Source organism: Ascaphus truei, chromosome 4 (genome assembly GCF_040206685.1).
Source record: "Ascaphus truei isolate aAscTru1 chromosome 4, aAscTru1.hap1, whole genome shotgun sequence".
In the NCBI taxonomy this organism is placed as follows: domain Eukaryota; kingdom Metazoa; phylum Chordata; class Amphibia; order Anura; family Ascaphidae; genus Ascaphus; species Ascaphus truei.
This window is the reverse complement of record NC_134486.1, coordinates 105,371,980-105,390,958: the sequence shown is the minus strand read 5'-3', so window position 1 is coordinate 105,390,958 and position 18,979 is coordinate 105,371,980. Positions and strand designations below refer to the sequence as shown.

General features: G+C 42.8%; 1 protein-coding gene across 1 annotated transcript; it reads right to left on the bottom strand.

Annotated features, from left to right (window-relative positions):
• Positions 1-1,025: 1,025 nt before the first annotated feature.
• On the bottom strand, positions 1,026-4,473 carry LOC142492276 (uncharacterized). The gene is made up of 3 exons (XM_075594946.1): positions 4,251-4,473; positions 3,342-3,395; positions 1,026-1,688 (listed from the first exon to the last, which is right to left on the bottom strand). Exon 3 carries the CDS (start codon positions 1,668-1,670, stop codon positions 1,026-1,028), a length of 645 nt encoding a protein of 214 aa, XP_075451061.1. The 5' UTR covers positions 1,671-1,688; positions 3,342-3,395; positions 4,251-4,473.
• Positions 4,474-18,979: the final 14,506 nt, after the last annotated feature.

Genomic DNA, 18,979 nt, shown 5'->3' with positions numbered 1-18,979 from the left:
CCTCTGGCATCCCGAACTCAGCATACGGCATCACGACTCACCTCATCTCTGGCATCCTGATTCTGGCTTACGGTAAACGACAACGTCTCTCTCTCTAACCCTGGACTTGGCTACCGCACCCTCTACCATCCGTACCTCTCCTACCCCGATCCCGGAATCCCAGACCACTCTTCAATCAAGATGTGCCTTGTGGCTGTGGGTGGCGTAATAACATTTCCCACCTCAGCACCGCGGTCCCGTCTCGTTTGTGGTGAGCACATCCTGACAGTGGTACTGCGCAATGGCTGTGTGTTCTCTTCATCTTCTTTAGGAATATCAAGGCAACAATGTTACTCGTTGTGTGACTGTAATCCATTGTGAAAGACTGATACACAAATCATTGGACTTTATCAATTGGTATTTTATTCCATTTCCTACTAGCGCCAGAATTGCAATTTATTTTTCATGCTGGGTGATAATGGTGAAAAGTGGGGTTGCAGACCTGACTAAGACATGCAAATGAGCATACAGTAATATTTCCATTTGCTATATGCTTTGCTGTGGAGGGTTTTTCTCACTATTTTACCCACCATAAACTTAACTAAGTATGTTATATACATATACATATATCTTATGTGGTTAATTTGGGGCTCCTTAGAGCTTGCTGGGTATCTGTGTGTATTTTGCTAGAGTTTGATATGATTTGTGCTCCTCTTTTAGATGTCTAATTTCTAGCGGATGCATTTAAATTCCTATAACTCACATGAAAACATTTAATGACTTGGAATGAAAAACTTTAGCTGTTCATAAAATCTGTATATAACAGGGAGCCCTCTGTTGTAATCTTGTAGTAACATCGCATTCTCTGCAGTGCTACTGGCTCTACTATACCTTTCCTTTAAAAACTGTAAGTGAAAATATACATTTAAAAAAATCTACAGCACAAATCAGACAGCAAATGGTTTCATAAGTTTATTTTAATGTGTAACCAGACATTTTAAAGGGGTTTGTAATTGCTGATCTCTTAAGAAGTAATGTAAAGAGAGTTAACAGAATGATAGAGAAAATCTTTCGGTCAGCACACTTAATATGGATTCAAAGGGATTACTTCTTGACTCCACATCCACCTCCGTGACCTCCACCTCCGCCTCCATCACCTCCACCTCCACCTCCACCTCCATGACCACCACTGCTTTTACACCCATGACCTCCGTGACCTCCACCTCCACCTCCATCACCTCCACCTCCACTGCTTTTACACCCATGACCTCCGTGACCACCACCTCCGCCTCCGTCACCTCCACCTCCACCACCTCCACTGCTTTTACACCCATGACCTCCGTGACCTCCACCTCCGCCTCCGTCACCTCCACCACCTCCGCTGCTTTTACACCCATGACCTCCGTGACCTCCACCTCCGCCTCCGTCACCTCCACCTCCATGACCGCCGCTGCTTTTACACCCATGACCTCCGCCTCCATCACCTCCACCTCCGTGACCTCCTCCTCCATGACCTCCACTGCTTTGACCTCCATCACCTCCACCACTTTGACCTCCGTGACCTCCACTGCTTTGACACCCGTGACCTCCACCTCCGTCACCTCCACCTCCATGACCTCCACTGCTTTGACCTCCGTGACCTCCACCTCCGTGACCTCCACCTCCACCACCTCCACCGCTGCTACCTCCATGACCTTGATGGCAAGGTTCTGATGAGAAATAGAGGTAAAATTTGAAGGAATGGCTGAGATACATTGATTACTTTTTAATGAAGGGAATGGCATTAAAAAATATATCAGATCATACAAAGACAGGTTATTTAAAACAAAAAATCCCCCACATTGAGGGACTTTTATTAATTTGACACTAAAAGGAGGGACACAGAAGCGCACAGAAAATATTAAACTCTGATGTACTGGAAATTTTCACAGATCTGTCAGGTCTGATTTATTCATAGTCAGTATCATTTGAAGTCGGTCTCACTGATTTCTAGTATCAGGGGACCCATAAATGTCTATTGAGTTTTACCGGTGTAAATACGTAGTTTTCCTTTAAAATTGCCTTCTGATTCTAAACTCCCCAAATCTTAAGAACTTAGTCTATGGAAGTTGACATCAATTGGGCATATTTTCCATGTATCTTCATCTTAACAGTATGATAATAATGTAGGCCAATATTTCTATAGGTCTTACTCTGATCAAGCAAAGTGACATCGAATTCAGGACTGTATTATGATCATACTACTGATGTGAAGATTGTTAGAAGGTATGATGACAATCATTAACAGGCTTAATAAAAATTGGTTTTGAATGTGGTTTTGGTTATAATACATTTTGTGTTTTGCTTCTGGTTCTGCCTACAATCTATATGTTTTTGGTTTTATATTTTCACCAAATTATGAACAGATTTCAAAATAAGCAGGGAAAAACATATATAGCACAACAAAATGAAAATATGCTTAAAATAAGTATACAATTATAATAATGATTACGAAACTATAATAATATAACTGATACCGTAATTTAAAAATGGCAAGGGACACCATTAGTTTTCAACTCCACTGGTAGCCCCACAGTACAGATGGCTCTTTGTCTGGTTTTCTGGGTTTGGTTCTAAATCATTTTTAGGTCTACTGTAGGTTTGAAAAATCTGAAGGGATTTGGTTTTAGTTTTCTATTTTGTTTTGAAATGTAAAATTCTGGTAGTTTCTGATTTCACACACCAAGTTTTGCCACTCTTTAATCAAGACTGGATTGGTTAAAAAAGGATTTCACAATATTACAATATATTTTCCATGTATCTCCATCTAAACAGTATCATAATAATCTAGGCCAATCATTCTACAGATCTTACTCTGATTTCATACTCCCAGTTTTGCCCATCTCTTAAAAACAATTTTGTTTTAAAGTTTTAGAACAAAAACTAAAACACCAGTGTGGGTGCCCACCCTTATTGTATATAAGTTATTGTGAAATCTATTGCTATTTCAGTTTTAGAAAAGAGCCATTTTGGAAAAAGGCAAACCCCTCTTGTACAATTACAGACAAGGAGAAGGCAGTGATGTGAAGGAGATTGCTGGTTCAAATGAGCAGTTTTTTCCTTAATCAACTTTATCCATAACACACATCATCATGGTCTCTACAGTCATTCTTTCCTGTCCATTTTATGCTCCTGTTTAAAATGACTGCTGTTTCCCTTATAGTAATAAAATACATGTATTAATGCATTGTTTTATAATTTATTAGTACTGTAAAGAGAAAATACCCCAAGCAATGTGACTGTGCATATTGCTGCACAATGATTTAAAGACCCTCCCGTAAACAACTGGATTAACATGTGATTGACCATGCAAAATTTCCTACCTGGGCATTTTGGGGCAGGGCATGCGTCCTTGCATGATTTAGCTGGTGCACAGGCTGAAATGAGAGAGAATGAATATCACTGAGACAGATAAATTCAAATCCTGTATGGTTTTTATGGACCTCATAAACACAACTTGAATTTCTAATAGCTAATGGCGAATCATACAAAAGCTTTGAAAACCTACTGTAGATGAATGGGGTACATTTTTATTAAGTTAACAATAGAAAAGGTCATGCATCCATGTGTCAGGGTGAGTGCATATTAGTGAGGGATTTGAGGAGAGTAAAAGAAGAAGCTACTTTTCGCAATTCAGTGTTTCTACCCCTCATGTTTTCCTTTTCCTTACTTCCAAACACCCTGCAGTTCTGAGTTGCATTAACATCTCAACATTTTAACAATCTGCTTCAAATGTAGACATAATGCCTTGGTTTACATGTTTCATATATGTGATGCAAGCAAAAAAAATTATCTTTTTTTGTTCACTAAGTAACATTTATACATTTCCTTGGGTTCTCTTTAAATAACCGATTTTAATTTATTCACAATAATCTTGGCAGCTATGATTTTCTGCAAAAAAAATCAGTTCATCTTGTACTTACAGTTTCCATTTCAGGAAAAAAGTCTCTTTATGATAATTCATTGAGAACAGTTTACTTGACTTTCAAATGATCTTTAAGCATCTCCCTGCTAAATAGAACAGCAACACCATAAAGAACTATGCACAGATTACAACTATCCTCTTTCCACAGTTGTTTAATTTCCAATAGAATCAATATCTTTGCAATAACTACTGTAGGTACAGCTATGAACATCTCTTTGCCAGTCAGTCCAGCCTTTTGCATGTATACCAGATGCACCAACTAGTAAATTCCATATAACCCTATTCACTATCATAAAGAATTACTTACGGTCAGAATCTTTGCATCCACCACCCTTTGAGCCAGGCATGATTGATCTTCTAGTTATATTCTGCTGTAGGGATGGAGATCTAGGCTGGAACAGGTCTACCAGCTATGCCTGATGGTGCTGCTTTTATACACAAAGTGAAGCCATTCAATCATTGACAAGTCCTTTCAGGAACCAATGGGATCCCTTTCCAAACATTTGTAATTAAGTATTTAGGATTCAATGCCTTTTTGTTAAATTGTTTGCTTTAATCAAAGGCAGGGTGTTTCTCAATTTTGTATTTTTTTCTTTTACTCCAATAAAATAATGGGATTGTTGGGGTGTTTCTTTGCTAGTCACTGTTGTGAGTAATTTCTAGCATAGTATGAGCATTGTTAGCAGGCTTGGCATACTTTGGATATGTCCCCATACAGTACATGAGCTTTAAAGACAGCATACATCCCTTCTTCATGTCTGACCCATTGGAATTGCTTTGCAATGCATTGCGTTGCTGGCAGCCAGGGGTTTAACTTGTTTTGTGTCACAAGGACAAGGTAGATGTGATGCTCTAAAATTGTGACCCGTCCTGTAAATTGAGTATCCAAGTGTATAAATCCACAATGGGTTAATCCAAAACACGATGGAGTGCCCCTAATAATGTTGATTAGGAACTGGTGGGAATAAGTGTACTAGTGGAGTCGGCTTGACACACACAACTATAACACATAATAGCACCCAATCAGCACAATACTTATAAATGGACAATGTCCGTGGTAGACAGGAATAAAATAAGGCACTGCGGCACTTTACCTGTGCTACCCAAGGGGCACTCTTGTCGTTAGCGGCATGCAATCCATCCGTTGTAGGTCCAGGAAGTTAGATAGAGAGCGTAGATAGAGCACAGCCAGGGATATCCTGTATATTCCGTGCAGGAAGAAAAGAAAGAGCCAGGCCACTCCAGAGGTAACAAAAAGTAATAATTAATTTATTGCATGCTGAACATACAGAAAAAATGGACTAGGTAAACATACCTACGCGTTTTGTACTCAAGGTACTTTATCAGCCCGCTGGCTCTCTGCATCTGAGGCAACCGAGGGCTCGCCTTGCGTCTTCTGAGTCTCTCTGGCTCTGCCTGAGTGTATCTAAGTTGTCCCTACTGTCCTCCCTGCCCTCCTGGAACGTCTTCACGGGAGAACGCACTTGCCTCTATTAATGCCAAATCGTGGCCCTTTCTACCCCTGGTATGTCTGTCTGGGCCAACCATGGTAACCAGACTTTTAGAAAATTTGTGCCAGTGTGAGCTGCTGTTTTTAATAAATGTACTCAATTGTTTAAACAGTTACATGCTATGGAGCTTGCGCTTCTGTTTGTTTTTTGTTCTTAGATTCCTAGTGGTTGGCTATACCACTTATATCTGAAGCTGCAATATACTCCCTGGATCTTCTTTGGGACTTTTACCTCTCTGGATTGCTTCATCAAGTGGAACATTACATTGGACTTATCCTTTATCACTGATCACATTATGGTTTGTTGTAATGTAATATTACAGTATATATAGTTTAGTTTAATATTCACTCTATTATCAATTAAGCAATCCCATTGGTTATTTATTTAATTATCACTAATTTCCACGTTAGCGCTACATAATTTTGTGTTGCTTTTTTGTTATTTATATATATATATATATATATATATATATATATATATATATATATATATATACATACATACAGTATATACATATAGGCACAAACACACACACAGCAGGCACAATACAAATACCACACGAGAATCAGAGGAAGGTTCACCTGTTCCTCCAGCAATGTCGTGTACCTCATCATGTGCATGAAATGCCCAGGGGGCTGCTACTACATAGGTGAGACGGGACATGGGCTAAACAAGAGAATTTATCTGCATCGCCACAGCATTACACGCGGAACAAGAGACAGTCCTGTAGGAGAACATTTCTCTGACTCTGTGTAATGCAGCAAGCATAAGCTTATAGGAGTCCATGTCAAAATGGATTTTAAGCAAAAGGTGGCACTCTGTGCTCATTTGCATGTCATTTCCCAGAATCCCTTTGCTGCTGTGGAAGCTGGGCGATAATGGTGAAAGGCAGGGTTGCACACAGTAATATTTCCATGTGATAATATATATATATATATATAACAGCAGCATCAGAAAATAGCCACACTTTGATAACAAATAAAAACACTTAACTAGATTAAAAAGCAATGGTAAATGCACTCAGAGAGAGTGGCTAAGAAATGCTTATCTGCATGAATAGTTCAGTCAGCAGTGAAGCTCCGAGGGCTCTTTATGTTCTCCACTGGCTTTTGGGTTTAAGGAATTCCAAGCCTCCACTTGTAATGATGGAAGTCCTGCCTGGTAGTTGTCTGCTCTTCAGCAACCCTTTGTGCTATGTTGGGGTCCCTCACCCTCCGGTGCTGGCTTCCCTATACTTAAATTGGTGTGCCGTCTGCAGGAGGCCAAGGAGAAACAGGTGGATGCTCCGGAGAAGCCGCGAGTTCTGCAGGAAGAAAGTATCAAGGCTGGTAACAAAGTACAAGTGCTACAGGAGCATCTGAGTATCCAGTTACATAGTTACATAGTAGATGAGGTTGAAAAAAGATGTACGTCCATCAAGTTCAACCTACGCTACATTTAGACAACAGATACTTTATCCTATATCTATACTTATTGATCCAGAGGAAGGCAAACAAAAAAACCTAGAGTCATATCATCCAATGATATCTCATAAGGGCAAAAATAAATTCCTTCCTCACTCTAAGAATTTGCAATCGGATTAATCCCTGGATCAACATCCTTCCCAAGTATACTTATTTGGTATATCCCTCTATACCTTTCCTTTCTAAAAATGTCAAACCTTTTTTTGAACAAATCTATTGTTTCTGCCATCACAGTCTCCATGGGTAATGAATTCCACATTTTAACTGCCCTTACTGTAAAGAACCCTTTCCTTTGTTGCTGGTGAAATCTCCTTTCCTCCAACCTTAAGGGATGGCCCGAGTCCTTTGTACTGCCCGTAGGATGAATAGTTCTTTTGAATGCTCCTTGTATTGTCCCCTAACATACAGTATTTGTATATAGTTATCATATCCCTTCTTAGACGCCTCTTTTCTAATGTAAATAAATCTAATTTAGCTAGCCTCTCCTCATAAACTAGATTTTCCATCCCCTTTATTAATTTGGTGGCTCTTCTCTGCACTTTCTCTAGTTTCATAATGTCTTTTCTTAGGATTGGTGCCCAAAATTGTACTCCATAATCAAGGTGTGGTCTTACTAATGCTTTGTAAAGGGGCATAATTATGTTTACTTCCCTTCCATCCATTGCCCGTTTGCAAGATAAGATCTTGTTTGCCTTTGCAGCTGCTGCATGACTTTGTGCACTATTGCTAAGCCTGCTGTCTACAAGCACTCCTAAATACTTTTCCATCAAGGATTCCCCCAATTTATTCCCATTTCATTTGTAATTTGCCTTTTTATTTTTGCATCCCAAATGCATAACCTTACATTTATCTGTATTAAACCTCATCTGCCATTTATCCGCCCACGTTTACAGTCTCTCCAAGTCCTTCTGAAGAGAAATGACATCCTGCTCTGATTCTTTTACCTTATACAATTTAGTATCATCAACAAAGATGGAGACTTTGCTCTCAATGCCAACCTCAAGCTCATTAATAAACAAGTTAAAAAGCAGGGGTCCCAGTACCGATCCCTGAGGTACTCCACTCATGACTTTAGCCCAACCTGATAAAGTTCCATTTATGACAACCCTCTGTTGTCTGTTCTTTAACCAGTTTTCAATCCAGGTGCATATATTATTACTGAGTCCAATTCTCTTTATTTTGTACACCAACCTCTTGTGTGAAACCGTATCAAAAGCCATTGCAAAATCTAAGTAGATCACATCAACTGCATTACCCTGGTCTAAATTCCTACTTACCTCCTCAAAGAAACAAATAAAGTTAATTTGGCATGATCTATCCTTCATAAATCCATGCGGACTATTACTAATAATTTTGTTTTCCATTAGGTATTCCTGAATATTATCCCATATTATCCTTCAAGTAATTTCCCTACTATTGAAGTCAGGCTTACAGGTCTGTAATTCCATGGCTGTGATCTAGCTCCCTTTTTAAAAATAGGCACCACATCTGCTTACACGCCAATCTTGTGGTACTGAGCCTGTGGAAATGGAGTCCTTGAATATTAAATATAATGGTTTTGCTATTACTGAGCTTAACTCCTTGAGAACTCTTGGATGTATGCCATCAGGGCCAGGTACCTTATTAACTTTAATTTTTTCAAGTCGCTTATGAACTTCTTCCTCAGTTAACCAATGGTTCATTAATATGGAGGTTGTGTATTCCTCCTGCGGCACTACTATTGATCTTGATTGTTCCCTGGTAAACACAGAGGCAAAGACTTTGTTTAATACGTTTGCTTTTTCCTTATCTTCAATAATCTGCCTACCCATCTCACACTGAAAGGGTCCTATATTTTCTTTTCTCATTTTTTTGTTATTAAGGTACTTAAAGATTTTTTGGGGGATTGACCTTACTTTCAATTGCAATCCTTTTTTCATTATCCATTTTTGATAATTTGATTGCCCTTTTGCAATTTTTGTTACATTCCTTATAATTCTGATACGATGTCTCCGTCCCTTCTGACTTAAAGAATCTAAACGCCTTCCTCTTCTTATCCATTTCCTCCCCAATTTGTTTATTTAGCCACATTGGTTTTGACTTATTTACTTTATACTTATTACCCAAGGGTATACACTGATAAATGTGCTTTTCTAACAATGTTTTAAAGACTGTCCATTTATCTTCTACATTTATCCCTGCAAAAACATCATCCCAGTGTATTACTTGCAGATTAAACCTCAGTTTATTAAAATCTGCCTTTCTAAATTTTAAGGTCTTTGTTGAACCCAAGTAATCTGTTTTTTGATAATTTATTTCAAATGAGACTATGTTATGATCACTGCTACCCAAATGTTCTAGGGCTTGAATATTTGCTATTACTTCTACATTGTTTGATATGACCAAATCCAGTACTGCCCCTCTCCTGGTTGGTTCCTCAATAATTTGGGTCATATAATTGTCTTTAAGCACCCCAAAAAACCTGTTTCCTTTTGTTGTAATCCTAATCTCATTGTCCAAGTCTATGTCTGGATAATTAAAATCACTCATTATGCAAACATGACCCAGTTTTGATGCCTTCTCCATTTGCAAAATCATTTTAGCTTTGTGAATCTCACCGATATACCAGTGTGTCCCTGCAGAACAGCATGAGGAACTGAAGGCCACACTGAGCATAACCAGAGAGTCACTGGAGGAGGAGCTTAGAGGCCAGGCGACTCTGTATGAGAGGGAGCGGGAGAAGGTCCAGAAACTAGAGCAAGAGCTGGAGAAGCAGAGAGGCTGCTCCATTCCCAAATATCGGTACACCCAGGAGAAAGAAACCTGAAAAAAACAAGCCGCAACGACGCTGGCGAAGAAATCTGCAGAGCTCCAAAATATACAGTAATGATGGATGCACTGATGCAAACTCAGAGCAAGCACAGGGAAGAGGTGGAGGCCCTGAAAGAACTGCAGGTTCAAGATTAATCTTTCAAAAAGAAAATGGAACAGGCTCTGAAGCCACTAGAGGCCAAAGATAAAATTATTACAAAATTAAAAGAGACACTTGGGTCACAGAAGGACTCCATGGAAAAGACGACGGTAGAATTACAGGGTATACTCAAGAAACAGAAGTCTCTCACTGAAACGCCTCCCCACGTTTTAATTGTTTTTTGGTTCATAGTTCTTTTTGCGTCAACCCAAACACATATTTTTACATTGATTTAAATAAAAACTTGTTTTAATTTTCACTTAAGTGTGTCGTCTTTGTGCAGCACAGAGGGACGCTTTCTTTCTTACGTCTATACAATTACCTATTCCCTGCTAGCACCATTCTTCTGTAATTGATGCATTGGGGTTTCTTCACATTGTATATCTGATTAACATCACCCTCTTTAAGCGTTATTGCAGGACACACGCCCCCCTCACCTAGGGGGACCCCCATTTCATACAAGCCTAATCATTAAACTTCGATAAGTTCAGTGCATTGCTGAGCAATTTTGTATGTTCTTACCACACTATAAAAAATGTGTCAAAACAGTATTCACAAAGAAAAATCACACATTTTTTAAAGTTCGGTCAAAAAAATGCAACATCGCACTACTTGGTTTTTTTTTGTTTGTTTTTTCAAGTCTTATCGCACTTAAACTGCTTGCCCTTTTTTGGGTATAGATAATCACAATGACAAGCAATTAATTTTTAGGCAAATGCTTGTTTTATTTCAATGTAATGTATTGTATTTTTTGTTATGTTTTTTTTTAGCTTGCCCATTCATTGTCAGTGCGGCAATCCATGGCCATATTCTGGGCATGTTTTACCACTGTCACAATCAATGGTTTTATTGTGAAATGTTTGTTTTATTTAAATGTAATGTGTTTTATTTTGTGCTTGTTTTTTTTTAATATTGTCCATTCATTGCCATTGTGGCAATCCATGCCCATATTAGGGGCATGGTTTACTACTGTGATAATCAATGGGTATAGGGGATGGGGGCCATTGCCCCATGGAGGGTGGTTAGGCCTCCCGGGTGGGTAGTGGGGAGGGGGGTTAACCCCTTAATTACTATAGTGGTTACTAACTGCTAAGGTGATTAAGGGGTTAGTGGCCAGTAGTTTGTTTTTTTATTGTAATGTTTCTACCCACTGAGGACACAGAGGATGCGGAGGAAGATGAGGGCAGGGGTAAGTAGAACTTTGATTTACTTAATGCTGGTTAAGGTTTTATTTTTTAATGGGCAAATGCGCTATTATCCAAATCTGGATAATAGGAATTTTGCCCATTACAGTGTGTGTTGGAGTTGGGGAGGGGGGTTTGCATTGATTGTAATTGTATTTTACGGTAATGTTTCTTTTGAATGGGGAAAGGCGCTATTAGCCATCTTTGGCTAATAGCACTTTTAACCATTTCTGTGTGGTGTTGTTGGTAAAGGGGGTAGGTGAAGCTCGTAGTTGCCCCAGTGTGGGTGTTTAGGCTTTACAGGAGGGTGACAGTAGAAGTTAACCCCTTCATTTTAATCACTAAGGCAATCGGTTGTAATCGCTAAGGTAATGAAGGGGGTTAACTTTTACTGCCACCCTCCTGCAAGGCCTAAACTCCCACCCTGGGGCAACTACAAGCTTCACCCACCCCCTGTACAAACAACAAAGCCGTGCCTGCTATTTAACCAATTCATTACCTTAGCGGTTAGCCGCTAACGTAACGCAACTGGCTGTAATTTTATTTTTACTGCATAGGATTCAATCCGGGGGTCGTCGGAGCTGAAATAAATATGTGGGACAGCTCCGGATGCCCCTACGGACCCCCTGAGACCTGCGGGGACCCCCGGAGATCCCTGATATCAATCCTATGCAGTAAAAATAAAAGAAACTCCTTGTTATGAGAGAGAGAGAGAGAGAGAGAGAAAGAGAGAGAGAAAGAGAGAAAGAGAGAGAAAGAAAGAAAGAGAAAGAAAGAGAGAGAGAAAGACAGAAAGAAGGAGTAAGAGAGAGAGAGAGAGAGAGAGAGAGAGAAAGAAAGAGAGAAAGAATGAGAAAGAGAGAGAGAGAGAGACATAAATTCCACATACAGTATGAGAATGGGAAAAATGTATTTGTTGTTGGAAAATAGCAGATTATAATACTGTGATATGGTTAGTACGCCGCCACTGTTTCAAAATGCTTGCACATTATTTTGTGATATTAAATAAATATGTTGTAAAGATTATCCATAACAAAACATGCACACAAATAATTATAGCATTGAGCTCAAACAGCTTGCACTTTACAGAATTTTGCATGGTTCAAATATTTTGACATGAGTACTGAGCAGTAGCCCCTGAAACAGCCCCCATGAGAATGTGGTAATACCTTGTTGTTTAACAATTCTCAAGCCACTAGGCACTAAATTAACTTTCTTCAGTGCGAATGAGGAATGTGCTGTACATAACATGCAGAGATTGCTGGAAGACACTGTAAAATGCTACGTAATGTTTTCCTTTTGAAATGAACCAATAAATACCAGATTTTGAGTGAAGATAACAAAAAAAACACTTACATTATGAGCACATTCACATTTCTCAGACAGGTCCACAAGCCTGCTACTGTGAATACTCATTTGCATGCCATTACCCAGCATCCATGGCAGCAGTGGAAGCATTGTATGTGTAGTGACTATAGGGAAAGACCAGGGCCGCTTTATACATTAGGCCGACTAGGCACAGTGCCTAGAGCCTACGAACCTTTTAGGGCCTACAATATTTCACTTGAAAAAATACCTAAACAAAAAAAATCCCAAAATAAGAGAAAACAAATTTTTATTTAAAATACCTTCGAAGTATCGATACCTTTAAATATCGAAACAAAAGTAACGATGCCAAATATCGCTAGTATCGAAAGAAACAAGCAAACGATGAAATTAGCATAAAAATGAGTACAAATATCGGACACACGGGCCTCTAGAAATAAAAGTGCCTAGGGCCTACAAAGGTCTTAAAAGGCCCTGGGAAAGACAGGTTTGTATGAGACAAAAATGTGTGTTTGTGGGGGGGGGGGGGGATTGGGGAGAAGGTTAACTTTGCTGTACTGTATGCTGTGCGGAGGATGGTTTATGTCAAATTTTGTCTCGCCATAACTTACTTTGTGTACCTAGATTTGGAGTGATAATATACATTAATAAAACATTAAACCATTGAAACTTACAGTCTGGGAACTAAATAACAATAATATCAATCAAATCAAACTTCAAACGTTAATGTGTTTGAGGAAGTCATATTTGTGTAAAGCTTTCAGGACATACTGTACTGTATTATAAGCCTGTAGAGCATTGGTAATGAGGATTAAAAAGAAAATGTGTGCATTTCCTTTTGTTGTGTCTCCAACAAACCTTAATATTACATGTGCAGCATCATAATCATAATGTATGTATTTAACTACCCACATGAGTACACACACAGCAAATAAAAGCTTAAAAATCACTCAGTAAAGCACACTAGACTGACTGCCTGTGTAAATTGGCAGCTATAATTGTCACCATCAAAGTGTCTGTCAGTAGAACAGACGTAAACTCTAATCGCTGTGAAGATATTTACCATCTATTTTTCTGCTACATTGATGACTGAAGTTGAGCATTCATTTAATAAAAGTAGAAAATAATGTATTTTGGCAAAAGAGTGATTTTAGTCTGTGATGATTTCATTTTGGCAGGTGCTACCAGTGACGCTCCACAGGGTCCTGTGACTTGAGGGGCCCCTGCGCTGGGCCTCTAGCATCCTGCCTGCCTCTTCTGCTCTCCAATCCTGCTCCTGCGCTCCACTGCAACAGGCACTGGCAGGAAGTATCGCAAGGCTGCTGGGACAATGGTAGTGCCGGTTAAGCCATTGCGCGGGATCCTGTGACCCCGTGCCATGCAGACTGAGTCTGAGGGACAGTGTGGGGCCTGTGCGTGGCTCACTCACTATCCATTCACTCACATGGACCACCCCGCAGACTCATGAACCACGTGCCTGGCTGCCTGACTCCCCGCAAGTTCCAGTCTGCAAGTGCCAGTAACATTCTCCCATTTCATTCTGCCCTTCCCCTCCGAATGCCTTAGAGCCTTCTGTAACCCACAGTGTCTTATATTTTCAGCTATTTATATTTCTCTACAGATGATCCCATGAATGCCTTAATATCCTAATGTAACGGGTGTTCCACCCACCCAATCGCATATATATATATATGAATGTAAGGGGGAACCTATATGTTACCAGGTGTGGTGCGTTATACCTGTCAGGCTCACAGGAGGTCTGAGCCTCCGCCAGCGAGAGCCTGGGGTGAATCCTCTGGGTCGTTCTTGATTTTAGCGCCTCCACCTGTGTAGGGTTCTAGGGATATATAGAAGCTTGTCTACACAGGACCCACATATACAATCACCACGTACTCAGGAATATATATATAACCAGTTAACTGTAACGCAGAACATATATATGCAGGCAATAACACACTCTTATAGCGTACACTAATAACACTCCCCCTCTAGGGGTTATCTCCCCCCAGGTAACTCAGTCCTCTCCATGTCTCTTACTCCACTAGGAGTACACCCGCCCACCACCGTGTATCCTCACACCGTGTCCACAGCCTACCCCCTTTTTCCCGTGGTCAGCGCTGCCACTATGTGAATAGGTAATGTGAGAATGGTATAGGTTGGTGCACTTATGAAGGTACCTGCCGAGCACTCCTGCACTCGGGCCAGCAAACAACTTCACAAAGGATCAGTCGCTGATGATTCTTCCTGATCCGGAATCTCCTCGCACGGGGTCCGCCAGGGGCGATCCCACCCTGGAGATAGTCTCTGTCTCTGGGTGTAGGCCTGAGCCCAAGCCTCCGTTCCGGGAGCGCAGCGTCCGCTGTGTCCCTATCTTTCTTTAATACTAATGGAATAGTCCCTAACTTAGGGCCAGTCCCTAAGCACCACAAGCTGGGGGAGTTCAGGACCTATCTGGGGCCTAAGGCCTATTGCAGTGGGTCACTGGCCCCTTCACTCACCTCCTTCCCCTAGCTCTCCCGGTCCTGCACTGACTTGCTCCTCGCGCGCGAAATGTATCTAATTCCCTGCAAGCAGGGAGCTCCTGCAGCCCTATTGGCTCCCTGGCGTCACATGGGGTCCCCTAAGGCTCATGGGATCTGTAGTCCCTGGCTATTACCTTCCCTGGTAGGCTAGGCTTCGCGCGTTTATCCTGCGCATGCGCGAACTCTGCCGGGCCGCCGGGACTTACTGCGCATGCGCGATATATCACAAGATGGCGGCGAACGCTGCGACGTTCGAAATGCATTGGATGGGTCTTTTGCCACATTAAAGTGCCCTTTTAATCATTTTTTTGTTCTGGTTTTTTCCTGCTCCGTTTGTGCTGGTGCGCTTTTTGGTCTCCCTTTTCCCTGTATTGCATTGAGTAGCTGCACAGCTTGCCTGCCTGCCCTACCAGGATGTGAGTATTTGCATATTTTTCAGGGGAACCTGCCAATGAGACATATGGTGAGTGGGTTGCACCACACACCACCTGTCTTCAGGAGGATAGTACCCATTATATGACACAATAGGTACTATATCAATTGTTAGTACCCTGGTACAGTGGTCTGGCTTATTATCATTTTGAGATATACCTGCATTTGAGCGCTTCAGCTATTTTCCCTATTACCTTCCCTGGTAGGCTAGGCTTCGCGCGTTTATCCTGCGCATGCGCGAACTCTGCCGGGCCGCCGGGACTTACTGCGCATGCGCGATATATCACAAGATGGCGGCGCCCTGCTCGGGAGACGCCGGGAACCGCCGGAACGCTACCCGCTCCCTGCACTGGCCCCCACCCTCCAGAAATGCCGGCGGGTCTAACGAGTGATCCCCGGCAGCGGAGAAAACGAGGGGGAAGTTCGCGGGGCAGCAACACGCAGAGGGGACCTGGCTACATTCTCCCCGTGGTAAAAACCCCAACGTCCTCGCTTGGGATACAACTGAATATAACTATGTACAGAAGTTATATAATGAAAATGGCATCACATCGTTATATAATAAAAATGCAACAATCAAACGTGACCTTACACTTATCAGCTCTAAATCAGATTGCACATTTCACTGAATATCACAATGACGGACTGCACTCTGCTGCGAGCCCACTGCTTAGCCTCATAATGGGGTGCCCCAATTTGATCATAGGTTACCCGATTTGGAGGGTACCTGACTCTTTGGCTCCTGCGGATCTGTTTCTTCAGCAACTCCCTCTGGGGAGTAACAAGCACCATCCTGAGGCTCAGCCTCTTCCCTTGAGGGGAGAAATGTCTCTGAACAGTCTCTGTTAGGCACAAAACACAGGCTCTGTGGATCCAAAGGCTGGCTTGTGGGTGCCACCTTTGTAGGCGTTGGCCTACGAGGCCCTTTACCCATGGCTCCTCCGGGAGGTGCCCCTTCGGTGGAGTACTCCCTTTGAGTGGGTCCTTCCATACGGTCTCCAAGAGTTTCAGAGTGGGTCTCTTTATCTACAGTCTCTTGAACCCTCTCTGATGAGTCTGACTCACCGTTGAGCGGTGTGGCCAACATTTCGGCATCCTCATCTTCCACTTGGGGAATGGGGAGAAGATGGTTACGGTGCCATACCTTTACCCGGCCATCGGTGTCTTTGATGCGATAAACCGGGAGGCCAGGCATCTGGGATTCTATCTCATATACACCGTCTTTCCATCGGTCGGCCAATTTGTGTTTTCCAGGGACTCCCAAGTTCCGGAGCAACACAGCATCTCCAGGACGAAGTTCCCGATACTTGACCTTATGGTCGTATCGTCTTTTATTTCCAGCGTTCAACTTAGCTGTAGCCATCTCAGCTTGCTGATAGGCCTGCTGTAAACTGTCTTTAAGTCTCTGCACGTATTTGAAATGGGTAGCATTGTGTATCCCATCCGTCGAGACTCTAAGACGTATGTCCACTGGCAGTCTTGCCTCTCGCCCAAACATGAGGAAGTATGGGGAGAATCCCGTTGACTCGTGCCTGGTGCAATTGTACGCATGCACCAGGGCCTCCACGTGTCGACTCCATTCAGTTTTCTGGGCACTCTGTAGTGTTCCGAGCATGTCCAGTAAGGTTCGATTAAAGCGCTCGGGCAGTGCATTTCCTTCGTGGTGATACGGGGTCGTTCGTGACTTGGTGATGTTCAGCATTTTGAGTAGTTCTCTGATCAATGTGCTCTCAAAGTCCCGCCCTTGGTCAGAGTGGAGGCGGTTGGGGAGACCATAGTGCACGAAGTACTTCTCCCATAATATTTTTGCAACTGTGATGGCTTTCTGATCTTTCGTGGGGAAGGCCTGGGCATACCGGGTGTAATGGTCCGTGATGACCAACACGTTGCATATTCCCCGGCTATCAGGCTCAATGCACAGAAAGTCCATACACACAAGGTCCATGGGGCCAGACTTTTTAGATGGCCCATGGGGGCGGCTCGGGTAGGCAGGGTCTTGCGCTGTATACACCTGGTACAGCGGCGACAGTGACGTTCAACGGCCTCTCGCATCTTGGGCCAGAAAAAGCGATCTCTGACCAACCCAAAGGTCTTCTCTATCCCAAGATGTCCATGATCATCATGTAGGGACCTCAACACCAGGTATTGTAAGTTCTTAGGGAGAACTAGTTGTCGCCTATCCGGGTGGTTGTGGTACTGCACCACCCGATAGAGTAAGCAATTGTCTATTTCGAATTTGTCCCATTCCCGCATGAGCAAAGCCACTAATTCATTCGGAGCACGCTTCAGAAGGGCTGGATTCTTCCTTGCAACGGCTTGTCGAAGGATACTGACAACAGGATCTCATATTTGATAGTCTACCAGATCTTTCCACCGTAACACCTTGTCATGCGTGATGTGCATCCCTTTTGGGTCGCAGTAGGCGGCTGGGACAGCCTGCGACCGGCATCCCAATGAATCGGCTACTCTTAATTCTGAAAAGGCCACTTGGTCGTTGACGATGGCGGCCATGCTACACATAGCTCGCACTCCGGGTCCTGGGAGTTCCTCCCATTCCTCATCATCTGGAATAGCACTTAGCTCGGGTCGTCTGGATAGAGCGTCAGCCCCTATATTCAAAGGTCCCGGCTTATACTTCATGGAGAACCTGTAGTTGCTTAGGGCAGCCAGCCAGCGGTGTCCGGCAGCATCCAATTTGGCCGAGGTATTGACGTATGTGAGGGGATTGTTATCCGTCCTTACCTCGAAGGTAACACCGTACAGGTAATCGTGGAGCTTCTCGGTGATAGCCCACTTGAGAGCCAGAAACTCCAACTTGTGGACGGGGTACCTCTGTTCACTGGGGGTCAGACTGCGACTGATGTAGGCGACAGGCCGAAGGCCCTCGGGGTGCTTCTGGTGCAGGACGGCGCCCAGTCCATTGAGACTGGCATCCACGTGCAGAACATATGGCTGTTCGGGATCAGCATACGCAAGCACCGGCGCATCGGTCAGACATTTCTTCAATTTCAAGAAGGCCTGTTCACACTCAGACGTCCATTTATCACCAAACGGGTGGCGAGCAGATACAACCTTCCTCCCGGTTTCCTCGGGGTATATCTTCAACAGATTGTTCAGAGGTTTCGCCCTACTAGAGTACCCTTCCACGAAACGACGGTAGTACCCACAGAATCCCAGGAAGGATCGCAGCTCCGTGAAATTCTCGGGCCGAGGCCAATTCACGACTGCTTCTACCTTGGCGGGGTCGGTGGCGAACCCTTGGGCGGACACGATGTGTCCCACGTAGGTCACTGAGGTATGGCAAAACCGGCACTTGTCAAGGGACAATTTCAACCCTTCGTTCCCCAGACGGTCTATCACTTTAAGCAACCGTTCTTCGTACTCCTCTAGAGTTCTTCCGAAGACAATGATGTCATCCAGGTATACCAGACACTCCCGCGGGCTCATGTCTCCGATAGTCTTCTCCATCAGCCGTTGGAAGGTAGCAGGCGCCCCACATATACCTTGGGGCATACGTGTAAATTGGTAGAATCCCAAGGGGCAGACGAAAGCTGTTTTCTCCTGGTCTTCCACTTTCATAGGCACCTGATAGTACCTGGATCGGAGGTCGAGCACGCTTAACCAGTGACTTCCATTCAGCGCATTCAG